General features: G+C 47.8%; 1 protein-coding gene across 1 annotated transcript in view; it reads right to left on the minus strand.

Annotated features, from left to right (window-relative positions):
- The window catches only part of LAMA5 (laminin subunit alpha 5), a 101,004-nt gene extending 94,272 nt beyond the window's left edge, over positions 1-6,732 (minus strand). The window contains exons 1-2 of the mRNA XM_054173759.1: positions 6,391-6,732; positions 333-485 (exon numbers count right to left, since the gene is read on the minus strand). Of these exons, the coding sequence (XP_054029734.1) occupies positions 333-485; positions 6,391-6,684 (447 nt within the window). The 5' untranslated portion in view covers positions 6,685-6,732. The remainder of the gene's footprint in view (positions 1-332; positions 486-6,390) is intronic.
- Positions 6,733-19,581: the final 12,849 nt, after the last annotated feature.

A 19,581-nucleotide genomic window follows, 5' to 3' on the forward strand; every position in this document is an offset into this window, starting at 1 on the left:
TGAGGTGAAGCCTTGCCAGCCACCTTCCCTCTTCAGGATGCAGGTACTCTCTTTAGGAGAATGACATCTACATGGTGTGGTAGGTGTGCATAAATGACTCGACTTCCAGGAAGAACCTAATCGGTAACAGCAAATAGCAGGGACTGCAGTGAATACTGCACTCAGACAAGAGGTTTTCCTTTACACATTTTAACCAGAGCCTCCTGCCCTGCCGTTGAATGAGTGGGGTTTGTCCCACCTTTCCAGCAAGGACCACTGAAGGATTTCAGAAGCAGACAGGTAGGTCCTTGCCAGCATGGTCTACAACATCATCAAGAAAGGACTTGAGTTACCTGTCCAAGGTCCAACGTGACGTTGACCTGGTTGAACTCCAACCCCCGGGAAAGTGGGGGGCTCTGCCACCAGCGCTCCGTCCCATCAATGGCATTCGTTATGGGATGGGCCTTGTTGCTGTTTGCAGAGGAGCAGATGTCACAGTACTGGCCCTGTTGGAAAGAACAAAAACAACATTTAACCAGAGTCCAAAAAAATGTGGCACAAAGCAGACAGTTATCACAGCAAGTCAGAAAATTCAGGGTGTAAGCCTGCTAATGAAAATCAATCTAGAAACTCTGCCTGCACTGATTTAGAGAAGGGATGGTAAAAGAACAGAGAGGGGGGAAATAAAATCAACCCCCCCCCCAACAGACACCCAGTGTAGAAATTGGGCATCCCTTCTGTGCTGAGCATTGGCAAAGGGACCCAACACAAAGAACTGTTTGCCAGATGCAGAAGAGCAAGCAGAGGGAGAAGCCACATTGCAATGGAGAAAAGTAGCTCAAGCTCCAGGGCCACCAGCTCTCTGCGGAGGCTGCCACTCACATCCCTGCTGACACCCAGAGAGCCTGACCTGAACCATTCAGTCGTTCCTATGGACTCAGACTGGCAGTTCTTCTGCCCAACTCCCTACAGTCTGTTTCTTGTCAGCCTATTCATTTCACAAGTACAGTCCTTTCAGTTATATTTTCAAGCTTTATAGTCTAGCAGCCAAGTTCCTTTTGCTGGTGATGCTGCAATGCAAGGCCAGAAAGGGACAGCCTCTGCTGTCAGCTGGCCAGGGATCTAGCTGCAATCTCTTTTCTGTCTTGCTTTTGTGGTGCGGGTGGCTTTGTCAGCTCCATGGACACGCTGCCAGAGAAAACAGCTCTGCAACTTTAACAGCACCTCCTGAGCAGGACCAGACAAAGACCTGAGCTGTTAGGGGCAACTCTTTCTTTCCCATCTAATGCACAAATGAATCCGACCCACTCTTAAGGAAACCTGCAAATAGCCCTGAAAATTGGCAAGTTGCTTTGTGGAGCCACTCTTCTGTCACTTGAATTGCTGCTACAGTCTAGAAAGGAACTGTTACAGGCAATTCTCCTTTTAAAGGCACAGTTATCCCCAGGCAAGCAAGCTGCCCTTGCCTGGCCCAGCTGCAGCCAGCTTTAATATTATACCAGGTACACGATCAACTCCTTCCTGCTTGTTCCACATCTGCATCCCTACAAGGGCCGAGGCAAGACAGAGCCAGTGCAGAGCTGTGATTTTGCAGATGCCCCAAACTTCAACTGGAGAAACTTCAGTGCAAGAGAAACAGATTTCACAGCATTCTTCCCCACAGCCATGTGCTATGTTATTTGCAGGCAATTATCCAACACAAATTGGTCTGAGCAAGAGCACCTTTTCATTAACTCCTCTAGAGATACGAGCGTAGAAGGCAGGCAAGCACAAGGCCAAAGAAAAGGGCAGCTGAAACCATCCTGGTAACACCAACACCCACTCAGGGAGCTCTCACTGTACAGAGAGGTCAGGACAAGGCTCGTTTGAACACGCACTGAGCCAGGAAGGAGAGCAGACCAGATAAAACTGACCCAACTCTTCGGCTCAAACCCTTAACAGGAACCGGTGCAACAGGTTGTGTGGAAATTTCTGCCGCACGATACGCAACACGGAGGTGGGGAAGGGGAGGGGGGGAGAAGCAAGGCAAGATTACAAAATGGAAATAAATACACCCCACCCCCCCCCCAAAAAAAGAAAGTTCTCATATTTTAAATTCTTGCCACAGATGTGAAGAGCCATTTTGAACCCAAAGTTCACACCCACAGGCAACAGTCAAGTCAAGTTCAGTTAAGACTGAAAATTAGGATCAGCAGCTCCAGGTTTGTACTGCTGCTGCAATCCCTCTCCGCTGCTGTTAGCCACACCATTAGTTAGCTGCCACTGGGCTGCTAACACATCAACAGCTGAAGCAAGTTTGCTGGTAAGAACTGGGATTAGCCCTGCTGAAGCACCAGTTGCTCATTAGTAATTTCATTAGGACCAGACCTAAACCTGATGAGACTCCTTTCCAGCTATTTGTATTTCAGAGCAGCTCAGGTCCTGCACAGTGCATCAGGTCTCTACAGGGAAGAGGAAAGTTCTGACATCAGCAGAGGAGTTTAATTAAAAAGCAATTGTGTGCTGCAGGCTTAGCAGAGACAGCGGGTTGCCAGAGCAGGAGAGGCGTGGACATCACTGAGGTACACCAAAGAAAGAACTTCAGCAATGCAAGAAGCGGGGAAGGCAGCTTAGAGAACATAAAACTGCCACTATCAGAGCAAACTGCAATGGGAGAGAGATAAGGAGGAGGTTTGAATGGAGAGCAGTTTCCAGAGACCTGCAAGACCTGATTCTGTTCCCGCTCAAGTCAGAGGGAACTTTGAAGTTTCCCCTGAGCATAAAGCCTACCCTGGCACCCCGCTGGCACCGCTTGCCTCAGGGAAAGCAGATGGCTTTGTCCTGGTTTATCTGGCCCTGCAGTGACCCAGCCTCAGCTCTCCTCACCTAATTTATTGGAAAACCACAGGGAGTTCGACCCAGCCTAGGCCACTGCAGAGGAGGTAAGAAGGACAGGAAATGGGGGTAAAAAAAAACCCCAAACTATTTCAGGCAAGAAAAGGCCATGTTTGCAAGCTGCGCTGGGGCTGTAGATCAACTGCTCACACACAGTTAAGCAGGTGCTATCTGACCAGGTGGGCAACAGCAACTTGCTCTAAAAACCTACACGTCTTCAGCTGCAGTTAAACCACTGAAATCCAATGTTGTCATAGGGGTAAACACAGAAGAAACTCAGAGAGAGGTAGAGCATCAACTGCCACCCAGCCCACAGAGCTGCACTGAGCCTGCTCCCTTGCCACGCAGCACCACACGAGAGACAAGACAGGATAAAGAACCACCAGGTCTGATGGTCACTGACTATGACAGGATATCCAAGGAGAACACCACTCCATTCAGAGACATACAGGTATGAAACAGCTTCAGAACTCATCTGTTAACACCTGGAAGAGCATGAAGACAAGACCTCCAACACTGCTCTGTGCAGCTCAGCTATGTGCAAAGCAGAGGAAGCACCAACTTGAAATCGGTTGCATGTTTTTAACTTCTAAGGTCTGTAATTGCTTCAATTAATGCTAGTAGCTTCCCTTATTGTTATACAACTAATCTCCTGAAATAATCATCTACAACCCTGCCTCACTTCAACAGCACTGGATAATCCCTGCTAGCTTTGGCAGGTTCCTGGAACAGCCCCCGGGCAGCTGGTTGGGATGGGGCACATGAGCACATGGCTGTGCCTTCACAGAAGTGTCTGTCTTGGGAGAGAGAACTACAAGCACCTCGAGAAGCTTGGTCAGATAAATAGATCTCTTTTGCCTCATCTTCAAGACATTAGCATTAAAGTAGGATTGCCCATGCTGAGTAAGTAGCACAAGGGAAGAGAACCTCCCTGGCAAGTCCTTTCCAGCACACCTCAGCATCGCTGTGTGTCACATCCTCGCAGCCTGAAAAGCCCCCCACAGTTAGAAATGCTGTCTTCTGCCAAAGAGCCCTGAATAAAGCCAAGCAAACTCCTTGAAAAGGTTTAGAGCCTTCCCACAATCTGTGCCAAAACCACTGCAAGTGTCTTTAAGGCAGCATAATTTCACAAAGTACAATTATCAGCATTTTTAAGACTATAATATTTTAAAGCCAATGAACTCCCTTTTCCTGCAAGTCTTTGATAATGTTGAATGAAAGCTAATGGAAAACATAACTGACTGAACTCCTTGACTAGGTGATTGTTTTAATGTTTACACTGGGTCTTTAGTGAAGCAAACATCCCTTCACCATCACAGCACATGGAAATCTCATGCAGGGTCCCAAGAGACATTCTTCCAGCATTCCTGACCAAAACCCCCTTTGCCCCACAACTGCACTGAGCAGGTGAACAGAGAAGGGAAGGGGCTCAGTCTGGTGGGACACCAGGAACTGAGAACATGCATATGGAGTTCATTATTGTTATTTCAGCCTGCTCAAATTGAACACTTCCCTCCCACCTCCCTCATTGCTTTAGTCACCGGGTGGTGCCAAAACCCCTAAAGGGGATGAATTGGGAACTCTGACCTCTGCTCTGATGCCTCCTGTTTCCTCCCCTCCCTTTTAGGTGCTGCCTGTGGTCACAGAAAGAAGCCACTACAAAAGGAATTTTTTCTAAAGCCAAAGCCCACTGGCCTGGGAAGTGGTGCTCAGATCAAAGTGACTCTGTGCCAAGGAGGTGGTGGTCACTGCAAAAAAACACATCTGCGGAGCCCTGCTCAGCAGGGGCAGGGGATGTGCACACCCTGCATGCCTAGGTCTGCACTGGAAGGATGAGTTACAAGTGACCCCAAAACCTGAAGGGTTTGTTTTAGTCACCAGCATCTCCAGTCACACTGAGCTAGCAGCATAGCCAGAGCACAGGTGGACAGATGTGGAGCACCAGATAAATGCAGACCCACATTTGGCAGCTTTTCTAAGCAGTCTGTCCTCACACTTCTGCTCAGCAGATCTTTGACCTGTGTTTGCAAGTGCACATAGTAGCAGTTACTTCTTTACCTTTCCTTCCTACCTTCACCTCACTGCAAGCACAGTTATTACACTGAGGTCTCCATAGCTTCCTACTACTAGCCCTTAAAGCAAAACTTCTCCAAGTTACATTATTTCGTGGTGCAGCAATATGAAACAGATCACTTTAAACAGTGGCAAAAGGCAGGAGGAGGAGATGTCAGTTTCTCACCATCCAGTAACATCCTCAACAATTTCTACTATGTACAAAGCAAAATTCCATGTCATAACCACACAATAGCCAGAAAATTCTTAGTGCAGCACTAACTCAGGAGAATGTGGCCAGAATGAGAAAAATGCTTTAAGGATCATTTTATAACCAAGCCAGCCCTAGCAAAAGACCTAGAAAGGCTTGCTCACAGAAACTGACTGTTAGACACAGCATGGACATCCCTACAGCTCCGCTGCAACAGGTGAACTGGCACTCTGAACCTCACAAGCAAAACAGGCTGGTAAGCAGCAGCTGGCAGACTTCAGACTGAAAGCCTTTCACATCAGAGCTGCTCTGCCCAGCTTCGGGTGCTGTGAGCAGGGGGGTAGCAGGTCTGGAGACCTTGCAACTACAACTCGTGTTTTACAAGCCCCTTTACAACTGTTCTTTGCTCTTTTCAAGAGAGCCATAGCCGCGACACTGCACAGCATTTTTTACCATCTGCATTCCTGTCTGCAGGCTTCCTCTGGTCAGCTTAAAATGGGATCCCCGAGATGAGTCACCTGATGTTCACTTGTAAAACTCACCCTGTTCACTTTCTCCTCTGCTGAACACAGAGGGAATGGTGGTCTGAAGACCCATAAAGATCATGGTTATCATACATGATCATATTCTCTGACTGGCAGAGGAATTTGGGAGCAGGTCTCCCCAGAATTTCGTCAACATAGGGACTAACAGTTTTAAAAATAATGCCAGGGGAACCCAGCAAGCTGTGTTTCACATGTGCCACTTCTGGCAAGGCTGGGAGAGAAAGAGCACATGTGTCTCATGGTCCCAATGCTCCGGGGTAGGGGGGGGGGGGCTTCAGATGGGGTCCCAGCTCCTGCATACGGGCCTGGGCCAGAGAAGATGCTCAGGGGACCACCCCTGATTGCCCTCTGCCCCCTCCCAGAGCACCCCATTGCTAACCCACCAGCTATCCGGTGGACCAGCTCTTCACATGGTCTGGCTGCGGTGGCCAGGCGAGAAGGGATGCGTGGGAAAACCTCAGCAGCAGCAGGGGCCCTGCCGCTTGCTCCCCCATCTCCAAGCTACCCGACTCCTTGCTGCAGCCTCTGACCTTCTCAGACACAGCTCTACCGCTTCTCGCCCTGACGGCGGAAAAATAGGGATGGGACAAGGGAGCGATGACTGAAGGAGCACAAAGTGGGGAGGACGATTTAGATCTTCCGCACCCTCCAACCGGGAGGTAGCTTTTCCACCCCAGGGAGGCTCCGCAAGCTGCCCGGTTACCCCCCCGCGCCTCACGCCAGCCCTACCTGGATAGTCTGGTTGGGGTCCCCCCCTGCCACTGGCCCCCCGACCAGCTTGCAGTAGAGATCCTCCACGGCGCGGCGGCTGCCGCCTCCCGCCGCCTCCTCGCCGCAGGTGGCGGTGGCGGAGATGCGGGTGCCCTCGGCCAGGTTAAAGTAGGGCGGGTGGAGGCTGTGCCCGTTCACATCGCTGGGGAACGAGGCGGGAGGACGGCCGGCCGTGGCGGACAACACCGGCACCAACGGCAGCCACAGCAGCAACCCCGGCCACGCACCGCCCCGCTCCGCCGCCCTCGCCATCTTCACAGCGGCTGCCCGAGCGGCGGGGGCGGGCAGCGGCACCGGCCTCCCCCCAGTCCCGCCTGAGCTCTGCGCGCTGCCGCCGCTGCGCTACTTCAGCCCCGGCGGCGGGGAGGGGCCACCCACCCCATGTGCGGCCTCGCCGCCCTTTTAACCCTTTCGATCAGCGCCGGGGTCCTCTGCGCATCCCACGCCCTCAGCTCCCAGCGCTGGGATGCCCCCCCCCCCCAAACACACACAAAAATACACACCAGCCCCTGCCCTGAGGGCAGGAACAGCTTTAGGGAAGGAGAGGCCAAACGGGGTGAGGGGATTCCCCCTCCCAAAGAAAAGGGGGATCGGATCCGCAGGGAACAAAGTGCCCATTGTATCTGCGGGGCTGCCGCCGCGCTCCCGGGGCTTCGGTACGTTAAACTCCATTAACCGACAGCTCGCGTTATCTGCAGGAAAAACTCTATTACTAATTAACAAAACATTAAAGGGCTTCCACAAAATCCAGTTTGCTTCCCTCAGGGTATGCTGGTGGGTCTCCGCGAATTTGGACAGGGAAAAATTGTCTCCATTTTTTCGCAGAAAAAGGCTCATTTGGGGGGAAAAGCTTTGCCTTCTCACCTAAGGGAGAAAAAAGCAGCTCAGAGATAACCCAACCTTGTCCCCATCTCTCTGCGCACACAGAAAGTCCCTCCCTGGGACAGACAAACACTGTCAGGTCTTTATACACTACCGGGAGGAAAACACTTTGTGGATAAGAATCACAGAATCACAGCATGGTGGGAGTTGGAAGGGACCTCGGAAGACCATCTATTCCAACCCCCCTACTAAAGCAGGGTCACCTAGAGTAAATCACCCAGGAACACTTCCAGATCGGTTTTGAACGCCTCCAGAGATGGCAACTACAATCACTGTGGGCAGCCTGTGCCAGTGCTCACCCACCCTCAAAGACGCTGAAGACGGTACAAGAAGTTATATGTAACAATACATAAATGATCTCATCAAAACACTACTTTGGTATTCTAGCACAGGCAGATAGATAGATAGGTAGATAGATAGATATAATTTTTTTCTAATCCAAGAATTGAAAGATAGGCACAAAATGTTGTGCCTGAACCGGCCAATGCTGTTACTTCAAACTGAGACGACACAGAATAGACCAGCAGAGATCTGCTCTGGACTCCATGCAGTTGGATTGTGACGGTATTAGAGCACTGCAGGAAGCAAAACAAGCTCCTCACAGGCTGCTGCTGGGCATTTGCTCGAGTCCTCACATCATCCTCTTTGTTTCTCTTCTGTGGACAGCCTGGCAGGACCCAGCCCTCCTGGAGCAGTCATTGTCTCAAATATGAAAAGCTCCTTTTCAAAAGCCATTGTGGTGGGTGCAGTTCAGGTAAGTATTTCCAGGATTGCAGTTGCATATGGCATGTACCTGGCAGGCTACACAACCACAGTCCTTTCAGAGCTTTCAGGGGCCTCTGAAAGATCCCTTTCGCTGTAGGTAAAGCAGGGGATGTGGCTATCACACAGTGATATACTGTAAGAGTACTGTAGGGTGACAGTGGAGCCCTGGCCACGGCGGTGCCCCGTCCACAGGCAGTCAAACACTCGCAGCCTCCCGGCCAGGTGCTCCTTGGGAAAGCTCGTCATTCAACCTCAGGATGTGGAGGACTGTAGATCCACACGCTATCAGGAACCAGGGAGCCATCCAGTGCCAGCTGTTCCTCTCCTGGCACTGTGCGCTGCAGTGATCACATTAGCATGACATCAGGACTTGTGAACGCAGGGTGGTGAGAGGTGCCTGGTTCCACATGGCGAGGAAGCACTGGAGCACAGCCGCCAAGCCCATTCAGTAAGAAAGACTTCCTAAAGGGCTCTCAGACTTCTTTTAACCCCTTCCTGCTTGTTTGTCTCTTGGGAGCTCTTTCCCCTGGTTTCCTCACTTAACACAAGATCAGAAGAGGAATGCGTCCTTCAAAAGCTAAATAGAACCTTTGAAAACAAAAGCTTATAAAGAGAAGCAGCAGTCTTTGCCCTTTAAACTGTGCTTGAAAATTGGTGTTTTGCTGTGGGGAAAGCGGAACAGCCACCTTTGAAAATACCTGTGCTCTGCAGTAATCGTTAACTAACATGTTTATGTATGGGAGAGCAGTACTCCACAGGACAGGAATGAAAACTTCCTTCAGCTTCATCAAATGTCGTGTCTCAATCAGCTACGTACACCCCATGGCACCTGGGAGTATGTAAAAGGAGTTAACAAGGAAAGCAGGGCACGGATTAGGAAAAGAACTTTCTACAACCACCACCACAAGAGTTATGAGGTAAACCCCCCGGGCCAGTCTAACATCCCTAATCCCTCTAGCGGTAACGTCGCGGCACGTAATTAACCGCCCCTCCAAAATGCAATTAAGAAAAGTGAAATCACAGTTAGCACGTGGGCTTTGTGGCACGGACTCGGGAGAGCCATGCAGAAAAAAGAGTGATCCTTCTCCAGTCCGACCTGGCTTCTAGCAAACTGCAGAGCTACTTCACAAAGACAGCCTGAAGACCCAACATGTACTGAGGAGATCTGAGGTTTTCCGAGAAGCAATAGAAATGGTTTAAAGAAAAGGGATTCTGAGGGGTTTTGTCCAGTGTAGAAAGAAAGGGACAGAGGGTTTATAGCTGTGGTGGGTTGAGTTGAATCCGATGCTGATATTCAATACCATGCTCCCATATCATGCCAGGTTCAAAATGAAAGTGCTGGCTGGAGCAAAGTATCACAGGGCTTGAAGTTCAAATTATAGCATGAGAGGCTTCCAGTCCCAGTTGCTGCCTCCAGTTTCTGGGTTTGGGCTGTTGGGCTTTTCCACTGGGTGGGCTGCAGGTTGAGGGTGGGGGGAGGTCACTGGCTCTGCTGTTGCTTCTGCATTTTGCTGTGCTTTTCTGCCAATAGACTAAGGTAATTGTCTATTGTATCAATTCCAGTAGAACTCTTTATCTCAACTCTTTATCTCAACCCAGAGGGTGGGTTTTGTTGGGTTTTTTTTGGTGTTACTTTCCCTCCCATCTGTGTGGGGAGAAAGGGGGTTGGGCTTCTGAGAGCAGGCTGTGTTAACCCAGGACAATAACATAGCTAAACATCAGATTTAGAGGTTAACCAAAAAGTTGAGCTACTCAGGAAAACATTTGCTAATCCAGACCGGACACAAGTCTGACATCTCATCTGAGGGTCACCAGCAGCAAGTATTTCAGGTGAAAACCCTTGTGGGTGGGCAAGGAATACTCTGCTCCCAGAAAAGATGTCCCCTGATCTAAAACCTAGAATTCAGCTTGAATACTGAAACCTTTCCTCTATTTAAGAAGCTTTTAAACAGATTTTTAACTTGAACAGCCCTGGACATTTACCACTCATGTTGTATCTGCCCTGATCCCTCCTTGAATTTTACTAGTTTCTCCAGCCTAGCAATGGTGCTTCCTGGCTCTGTCTTACAAACCTACTGGTTGTGGTGACACTCTCTCAAACAGGAGGTGTTGGAACAGAAGAGGCTTTTCCATTTTAAACCAGTCCACTACCAGTGAGTGCAGAAAGAACCGAAAAAAATGCAGCCTGTAGCAATCCTACTTCAATCTTCTCTGAAACTACATGCAGCAACATGACTTCAGCCATGCTGCTATCCACATGCAACTGTAACAGGCATCTGAGGTCTGCTGAAGTTTTTACTTTTGCCTCCCTAAAATCTGCAGGACTATGAGGAGCTTGCCAGAAGCTGTCATCAGAAATGACAAGCTCTGGCTTCAAGCAGGCTGTAGAATGACAGCAGGATTTATCATAGTATCATAGTATCAGTCAGGGTTGGAAGGGACCACAAGGATCATCTAGTTCCAGCCCCCCTGCCATGGGCAGGGACACCCCACACTAGATCAGGCTGGCCAGAGCCTCATCCAGCCTGGTCTTAAACACCTCCAGGGACAGCATCCCAACCACCTCCCTGGACAACACATTCCAGGGCTTCACCACTCTCATGGGGAAGAACTTCCTCCTCACATCCAGCCTGAATCTCCCCACCTCCAGCTTCATTCCATTCCCCCTAGTCCTATCACTACCTGAGATCCTGAGAAGTCCCTCCCCAGCCTTCTTGTAGCCCCCTTCAGATACTTGAAGGCCACAATTAGGTCACCTCGGAGCCTTCTCTTCTCCAGACTGAACAACCCCAACTCCTTCAATCTGTCCTCACAGGACAGGTGCTCCAGCCCTCTGATCATCATCCTCGTAGCCCTTCTCTGGACACCTTCCAGCACCTCCATATCCCTCTTGTAATAGGGGCTCCAGAACTGGAGGCAGTACTCCAGGTGGGGAAGAGTTTAAAAGAGATCTGAAAACAGATGTTTGGGCTGCCAACAGCTTACCTTGATGAGGGAGCCTAATTCCTAAAACTGAGCAGAGATTCAGCAAATTACAGGCCAGAGTTTTCCCATTTACACAGACCCTTTTCACCTCCTGCAGAAGAGCAGGGAAGAGTCCCACAGGCAGAAGCAAATCTTGTCAAGGGATTCAGTGGCAGTGCAGACACATTCTGCTCACTGTGAATAAACTCTCTGGTTTTGTTGTACTGTCTGTTACGTAGAGAAATGAAAGCAATGCTCCTCACTATGGGAAAACCACCATATGGCCAATGGAAAACAGAGCGGCTGCCTTCACGTGCAGTATTTCCTAGCAAGGTACCACCCCAGCCAGAGCCGTCAGTAAAAGCAGTGCCTGAGCCAAGAGAAACAAGTCAGCATATGGCTCTTGTACCCTGGATTTCAAAGGGTCAGAAACATGTTATCTTACAGAAGATTTAATTACTTTTCTGGTAGCCTGCTGCAAGCAGTGTGAAGGAACATGTTTCCTGAGCTTTTCTCTGTGGTGACCTAAGAACTTTATACCAAGATCACCATTTTCATAAGCATGTTATGTCTTGACACAAGTGTGTCAGGAACAGCTACTTGAGGCTAAGAACTAATTGCACAAGCTGGACTTGAACCAACACAAACCTAAAGAGCCATCAGTATCCTTCAAGCGCATCCCCAGCTTCCTTATTTTACAACATTCACAGGCTGTACCTGAAAAGAGTAAAACAAAGTAAAAAAGGATGTAAGCAGATTTCAAGGGAGGCTTGCACTGAGTTTGCTGAGCTCCCAGAGGCAAAAAAAGGAGTTGCCCTGCTGTTCACACAGCCCCCTGCCCCAGCACATACAGACAGTTCTGCAAACATAACAGAGACCCAAAGGACATTTCCCATGTTTGTTCTTCAAACTGACAGCTCAATTACAGCTTTTTAAACCCTTCTGCACTGGGGAAGCTGGGGCACAGTTTGGATCTACGCTGGGAAATGACTGAACAGTTTTGCTGAAGGCATGAGGAAACTGACCAGGGTCTGCCTCACTTTCTCAGACTGATCTTGACCAACACATAAAGCCCAAGAGCAGAAGGGATGATGAGACTCATCACACTGTCTCAGCTGCTATCTATGACAGGCCATAAACTTCTACCCTACAGTGTTAAACCCAGCACAGCTCTGCTCTTATTAAACTATTTCTGATGCTGGTTTTGTAATGTTAACAGAAATAAAGCTGGACAATCCATAGCAGACTGATAAGGTGATGCAGAGGAAGCATCTCTAGGAAAGACAAAATCCTTTATATCCTTTCAGAATTGAATTAGCTTCTCTGCAAATACAAGCCCCTGAAACCAGCAAGTGTCAAGCAACCATGAGCAAAAACTGGATTAAGACACATCTGGAATTAACAGTCCTTTTTTGCTCTCTGTATAATTACTTTAATGTGCCTTATCTTTGTTTCCTTTATAGTGTTCCTCCTTTAACATTTATTCTGATTTGAAAGACTGTTTTGATACACAACTGGTCAATTTGCCATGCCCTGGAAAGCACTTTCCAGTTTAAAACAAGAGAAGACAGGCATCTGTGTTTTGTCTTCTGTGGACATTTTCACTCTGAGATCAAGAAGTTTCATAATGTAGCAGGACACGTTACTCTACACCAGAGAATTCAATTCACTTTAAGGTCAGCCTGTACCTTCCCTGTAATCAAGTGGTTCCAAAACCCTCCCAAAGCCAGAACAGGTGTTTCATTCATGCTGTCTGTCTACCTGGCAAGGACCCAAATACTTTCTTTTAAATCCTAAACTCTGTATTATTCTGGGGCACACTGAAAACATACATATGTGCTGTCTCTTAGGCATGCTTCAGGCTTGGTCATCATTAGCTACGTGTTTTTCTCTGCACAGCTCCCAAGAGGAACACAGCTGCTTTTATGTTAATAAAACTAAATCATGCTTTCAATCTACGCCACGCAGCTCTGCCTTCAGCCAGGAGGGCCCTGCAGATTTAATGAGCTGACATGTCAACAGAGATCAGTTCACCCACCAGAAAAGGGCAGCTCCTTCTAGGGTGAGATGTGGTAGCTGGATAACACTGCAGGAGAACCAAGACTGTTGTTTCAAGTTGAAGCCATAGTGGAAACAGGGGGATGAGCAAAGGGGCTCAGGATGAAACCCAGTGCAGTGATGGGAGGTAACACACCCGCTCCGGTGTGAAAGGGCAGTGGGGGCAAGCAAGAGACACAGGGACAGGGCATGCTTTCACTTCTTGCCTGAAAGGTGGGACATATCCAGCACTGCAAATGGGAGGCTGACTCAAGCCTGACTCAGAGAAGAGGATTTTTTTCCTGCTATGTCATTATCATGTCTCTGAATACTGGGAAGTTCATTCTGCCACAGCTTACCTCACCCCGGCTTTGTTTCTGCACCCTCTGGCTATCTGCACAAGTATTCTTCAGGCATGGGGTCATGACAGATCCTTGGTGGCTTCCAGAAGCATCACATCACATCACATCCCATCCAATTTTTCAAGGTCTAGGTGGAAAGTATTAGCGGTAAAGAACTTCAGGGATTTCAGAAAAGGCAGTTAGCACTTCTAATGCAAACACACACCTTTCTTTGTAGGAGAGGAGGAAAGATTCATGCCAGTAAGGGTGAATTAGGTTAAATCTTCCACTGCCTTTCTGTTCAAGGCGTTTCTTTCCTCCTTGCCATTCTTGAGAGCTGATGTCACAAATAACCCCCAAAACAATAGGTCCCAGTAAAAAGTTAGTAGCTCACATGGGGAAAGGAAAATCCCATCCAGATCAGAAAGGCAGGGCACCAGGTGACCATGGCACAGTCTGTCTCTGCCTGCCCTGCCCCTGTGATCTGTTCAGTTGGAGAGCTTCGGGTTTGCTTAGCTCAGGGAAATGCTCTGGTTTCATTAGCACTGCTAAACCAGCACAAAAGGGAGCTGGTGTGCTGTGTTTTGAGGGTAAGAGGCTGTCTGCAGGGAACACGGGCTGATACAGATACACCTGCCCCCAGGCAAGCACAGAGCTCCTACTGTGAAAACAACTCCAACCTCCAAACTGGGCTTTTGTCACTACCTTTTGTCACTTACACTTAGGGACTTTAAGGTCAGGCTTCTCTTTTCCTATAATCAGATGGAATCAAATCTACTGTTCTGGGTTTGCATATGAAATCCTTCCAGTTAAATCTAGATTTAACTAGAGTCAGGGGACACACTCAAATACCCAGTACAAATGTAAACAGCTCCTCTTAGGGCTAATTAGACTATTATATCACATAGAGCCAATTTTCCCAGGACTGATGAGACATCAGTCATACCTTAAAGTCCCTGCACTATCAATTTCTACCACATGGACTTCATGGAGAGGCTATCTTCTCTGCCACACAGGATAGTACTGTTGGCATTTCCCTATTAAGTCCTGTTTCTTTGGGGGGTTGGAATAAATGACCTTTAAAGGTGCTTTTCCACCCCAACCATTCTATGATTCTTTAATGAGAAATCATATATAGTTAATGAAAAGTGTAATTAGGAGCAAGCAACAGACCCCAACAGCATTACAAGTGCCATGCTGGTGCCAGAGGATGGATCATCTCAGCAAGTATCCCACACCAGCAGATGTCCTTTGACTTTTCTGTGTGTTTTGCCAGCTGAAGGGGATGCCCAGTCCAACACACAATGACTGTGGCTCCCCAGAGGAATCACCAGCAGCTCTTGCACCAGTCACATGGAATACAGGTAGAGGAGGGTGCACAGCAACCCCATGGATTAGTTTGATTTAGCAGAACATTTAAGTTTGGGATCTTCCTCCAATTTGCACTTTAGCTTCGTATTTAAAAATGCTCAAAACCGAACGAGGCAGCAGAGACACGTTCCAGCCTTAAAGCTTCAGGTTTTGCTGCTCTGCAGCAGCTTTTCTAATTGTGCAGCACGTGTTTTCCCAGATGAAATGAGAGCTGTGGGTCTTACAAAGAGTGCCAGCTGGTAAAGAGGCTAGATACAAGTCTTCTTTAAAAATAAAAGTGAAGGGTTTCTTCCCCCAACCCTTTCAAAGACTTTTTTTTTTTGAATGTGGGAAATAACCTCATTCCCCATCTCCAGGAAGCTGAGTGGTCACTACCAGCAGCACTGGTACAAAGAGTATGTGGGGGATCTGCCACAAGGTCTCTGCCACACAAACAGGCTGTGTTGGGGTCACCAGGCAGCCACAGGGCTTCAGCTGCAGGACAGGAAGCAAAGCCCAGCCATCCGCCACCCTGCCTTCTGCTACTGCACAGTTATTGACTCAGGGCATTGCTGGGACCCTTGTGCATAGAGGCTGTCAAGGCAAAAACCAGCCTCACCACACAGGTTTTGTGTTTTCTTCTTACTTCACATGGAACAAAGGCAATAAAAGGTGAGGGATAGGATAACTTCTCTGGAGTAACAAAGATCAACGTGGACAAACAGAAGGAGCTGGTATCCTGGGTAAGCACCATTGACATTAAACACTCTCCTGTTTGCACTATTTGATTTAAGCACGTTAGGAGACTTAAAGGTGATACCACTGTGCTCAGGAGCCTCCATCCTTTATCAGGGCAGAAGCTGCAACACAAAGAGAGAAAAGTAACAGACATTGATAAAATCATAGAAGCATCGAATCATTTTGGTTGGAAAAGACCTTTAAGATCATGGAGTCCAACCATTTGTGTTCAATGCCTCAGCTCCCACAGATGGGAAAGGTCAAACAGCCTCTGCTTGCTGTACCCCTCAGTGCTGGCACTGGGGACACAATTACAGCAAACCATGATCACAGCCACAGCAGTTCAGAGTGAAGCTGGCCCAGCTGGAGCACACCTCTGAGGGTACCAGCTTGTGCTGGTGCAAGCTGTGCTGCAGCCTCTCTGAATGAAACCTGGGCCAGCACTGCTGCAGGGGCCCTCAGCATCATCTCAACACAGATCAGGACGAGTTCATACCTGCATTTTGTACTTATCTCAGACCTGGGAAGAGGGAGTTTAGTTACTACCCAAGACTTTCCTCTGGGCACAAGGCAGTGCTGGATGACAGACAGAATTTAGCTCCTGCTGCACATTGTGGGCTTTGCCTATGGGGAATGCTTTGCCTTTTTTCCCCCTTTTTTTTTTCTCTGGGATACACTCAATCCAAGCACAATATTGACAATAAACTCTTCTTTCTGAGATTCCCAGTCCTAATCCGTGGGACCTGCAGAGGGAGAAGGCATTGTAATGAAATATTAGCAAGAGTTGCCTTGGTAACTGCCCAGATGAAGCCCTCTTATATTCACTGAAGTTTTCCCAGCGTGACTAATACCTCCTGGGCTGTAGTTACACCACTCTGAGCGTCCTGAATGCATGACCAAGTCAGCAGAGCAAACACACTCAAGCCCCATTTATACAGTTATGGCTTAATCTGATTATTTTGTAGTTTGACTGAGTGCAAGAGAAATTTGTGGAGCTTCACTCTGCAAGCATTAGCTCCTCACTTTCATCTTGCCCCTCTCTCACTAGTTCAAGCTAGGATTTCCCATTCTGCATCTCCTAAGACAGAAAAACCCAGCAGCCTAACAGCTGAGTGCAAATTGCAGTCATCTGTTAAAATGCATCTGGTAACATTTTCTTTATCCTGTTAACCTTATCAGGGAGCGTAACAGGTGGGGAATGTGGAGGGCCTTCATGCAATGCAAAGCAGGAAACACTCCATGTGATGGCCTCACCAGCCCCTCCACCACAAAATCTAGTTCACAATTTTCAGCAGCTTAAAACTGTTAGAATGAGGGAAAACCAACAGAAGCATTGGACATGGGGAAAGGCACTGACAGAGATTCCCACCTGACCTGAACAAGCCTCCTCCCCCTATCACTTCCCTCCCCACAAGCTCCCTGGCACTGCATGCACACCATTCCACTCCTGCTGGGTGGAGTCCAAGCTGCTCAGGTACGTGCCCTTGAACATGTACACCTTAAGGCTTGCACAGAAGAGAGATTTCTCTTCTTCTTGAGCAGGAGCCTGCAAAGAAAGCCCTAGACTCCAGCCCTGCTATCCAGAGGAAGGCTGGCACCATCCCACCCCCAGAACAGTGACACCAGACATTTCAGTGGTTCCTTTGTGAGCTGCAGCTGACAGCAGCAGAGTACTATCATTACTCCAAACTTGGGCTCATGCCTTGTGCTGGCTCCCTCCATCCCAGCTGTCCACCCTACTCTTCATTTTCTCTTTTCACTGCCAGGACTGAGGATTTATAGGTCCCAGAGAGAACAAATCAGTGCCCTGTGATCCTCCTTACTTCTCACTCTTGCTTTTATTTTCAGGAGTCCAATTCATTTCCCTGTGTGAGATCAGGAGCAGAGAAGTCCTGCAAGATCAAGAGTTCTTATCTATTTAAAACCTTATGGAAATGCACAAAACCATTTCCTTTGACAAGTGAATTTCAGAATTCAGGCCTCCCTACTTAAGTCCAGCACACCAAGCCCCCAAGACTCCTGCTTTAGATGTGAGAGAGGGCAACTGCAATATCAGAGAAGGTTAGGGTGACAATATGCACTGTGACATTTTCTCTTCAGTTAAATAAGGGGTGATGCTAGTAGCAGCCTACTGCTCTGCTCCACACAGCAGTAGCTCAGGGGTTCATGACGAGTGCGGTGTGTAGCACAAGTGGGTTTTGACACTTGTGTCCACCACAGATAAGAGATAACCATGATTTGGGATCCATATCAGGAAAAGATTTCTCATATTTCCATTGTCACAGCCATTAATCTGAAATCTAAATTGCTTCCTATTTGGGAAAACATCTAGGTTTTTTTCCCCATGCAGGTTATTCTTACAGTAGCTTAATAGGACCAGCTAGTTATTTTGTGCTTAAAAATACTTCCCTGCAGCAGGAAGAGATAGCAAATAGGAAAATAAGTGCTTGCTCCAAAACAGAAGAGCTGTGAGCCTGTTTTTAACATCTGAGAGAAAGATGGTGCCACAGTCAAGAACCTAGAGGCTCAAATCCTTTCTCTGTTAGTTTCCTGCATGACTTTGGACACAGCACTTAACTTTCCCTTTGCCTCTTTTGGTGAACTGAGAACCTAAAGAAGTGGCACTCATGGGGTGCAATGAGAATAAAAGCTGTGGGATGCTCAACCCTAACATGTAGTAAATAATGGATTTAACAGGTCAGCCTTGCTTGGTTTTGTGGGTCAGATAAACTTCAGTGGAAATTGCATACATCCTCCACAGCCTCTCCAGTTTGCCTTCCAGGAAATTGATCAGTAAGCACAAAACCTGACAGGTTGGTCAGGATTTACATAGTTCCTAATCATAACAGTCTCTAAACTAAGCTCCAAGGGCTGGTGAATGGAAAAGCCAGCACACAGGGCAGCCTGAGAGTCTCCAAGGCTACGAGCTCAGGAGGTTGTGGCAGGAGACCAAGCAGCCTCTCTACAAACTGTGTGCTGGGTTGGAGAATTTTGGTTCATCCCAGAGCACAAGCTGATGTGTGGAATGGCTGTATCCCTGGAAGTCAGAAACCCTTGTTTATAAAACCAGGCAAGCACTCTGGGACCCTTCAGTGCAACGTTTTGAGTGTGGTTTCCCAGCCATAACACTTCAAATTGTGTAGCTGTAAACATACCAGAGAGAAGTCCTGGGTTCGTTCTTTGACGTTCTTTGGTTTTCAGCATGAGTTTTTTCTCCCTTGCAATAACCTCCAATTTCCTCAGCACTTGAAGGAAGGTTTGTGTTGTGCCTGACCTTTGTGCAGTCATCCAGGTAACCAAAGAAACCTTCTTAGGCTCTGAAACAGATGGATGCTGGGATAGATCCTTTTAAATACTTTGCATTAATATCAAGGATAATACTTTAAATGAAGAAGAGAAAAGAAAGAAGAAGAAAGAAACCTCACAACCACAGCTGGGCTATTTGTGGGAAGTTTCTCCTCAGTTTTCAAAGAGCCTTGAAAAACTGGCAAGGAAACCCAAAGCAATTTTACTTTCTTTAGGAACACTAAAGGGAAAAAGGTACTTTGTGGATTAGGAGATTAAAATTACAAATACACTCTCTGGTAATTTTATAGTAATTAAAGTAATTAACTTGATTGTACACTGCCATTTCAACTAGTTTAGGCTTCTAGAATTTTATTTAAAGGAGCCACATTATTAAAGAGCTTCAGATGTGGAATTACTGCTGAAGGGTATCCACTCTGGGCTGATCCAGAGCTCTGAACTTTTAAGGACTCCCAAGATGAAAGCCCTTTGGAAACTCCTTATGTGATTTATGAATATAGTGCCTGACATCCTCATCTTCATGCTAGGGGATTTATTCCTTCCCTAATGAGGTGAAGGTCAGGCATGCCATGCTCATTCTGGAAACAGAGAGGGTATGGGCGTGTGCCCGTTGGCATTCTTGCCTTCAGCTCTGCACTTCGAGCATGAGGTATGAATAAAGGAATTTAATTAGTTCTTGCCTGCTTCTATTAAACTGCTCTAGAGGGAGGGATGCAGAGGCAGTGTAATAAAGAGGGTATGTGATTTGCATGCTAATAAAGGCAAA

This window comes from Dryobates pubescens, chromosome 26, assembly GCF_014839835.1.
Source record: "Dryobates pubescens isolate bDryPub1 chromosome 26, bDryPub1.pri, whole genome shotgun sequence".
NCBI classification, from domain to species: Eukaryota; Metazoa; Chordata; class Aves; order Piciformes; family Picidae; genus Dryobates; species Dryobates pubescens.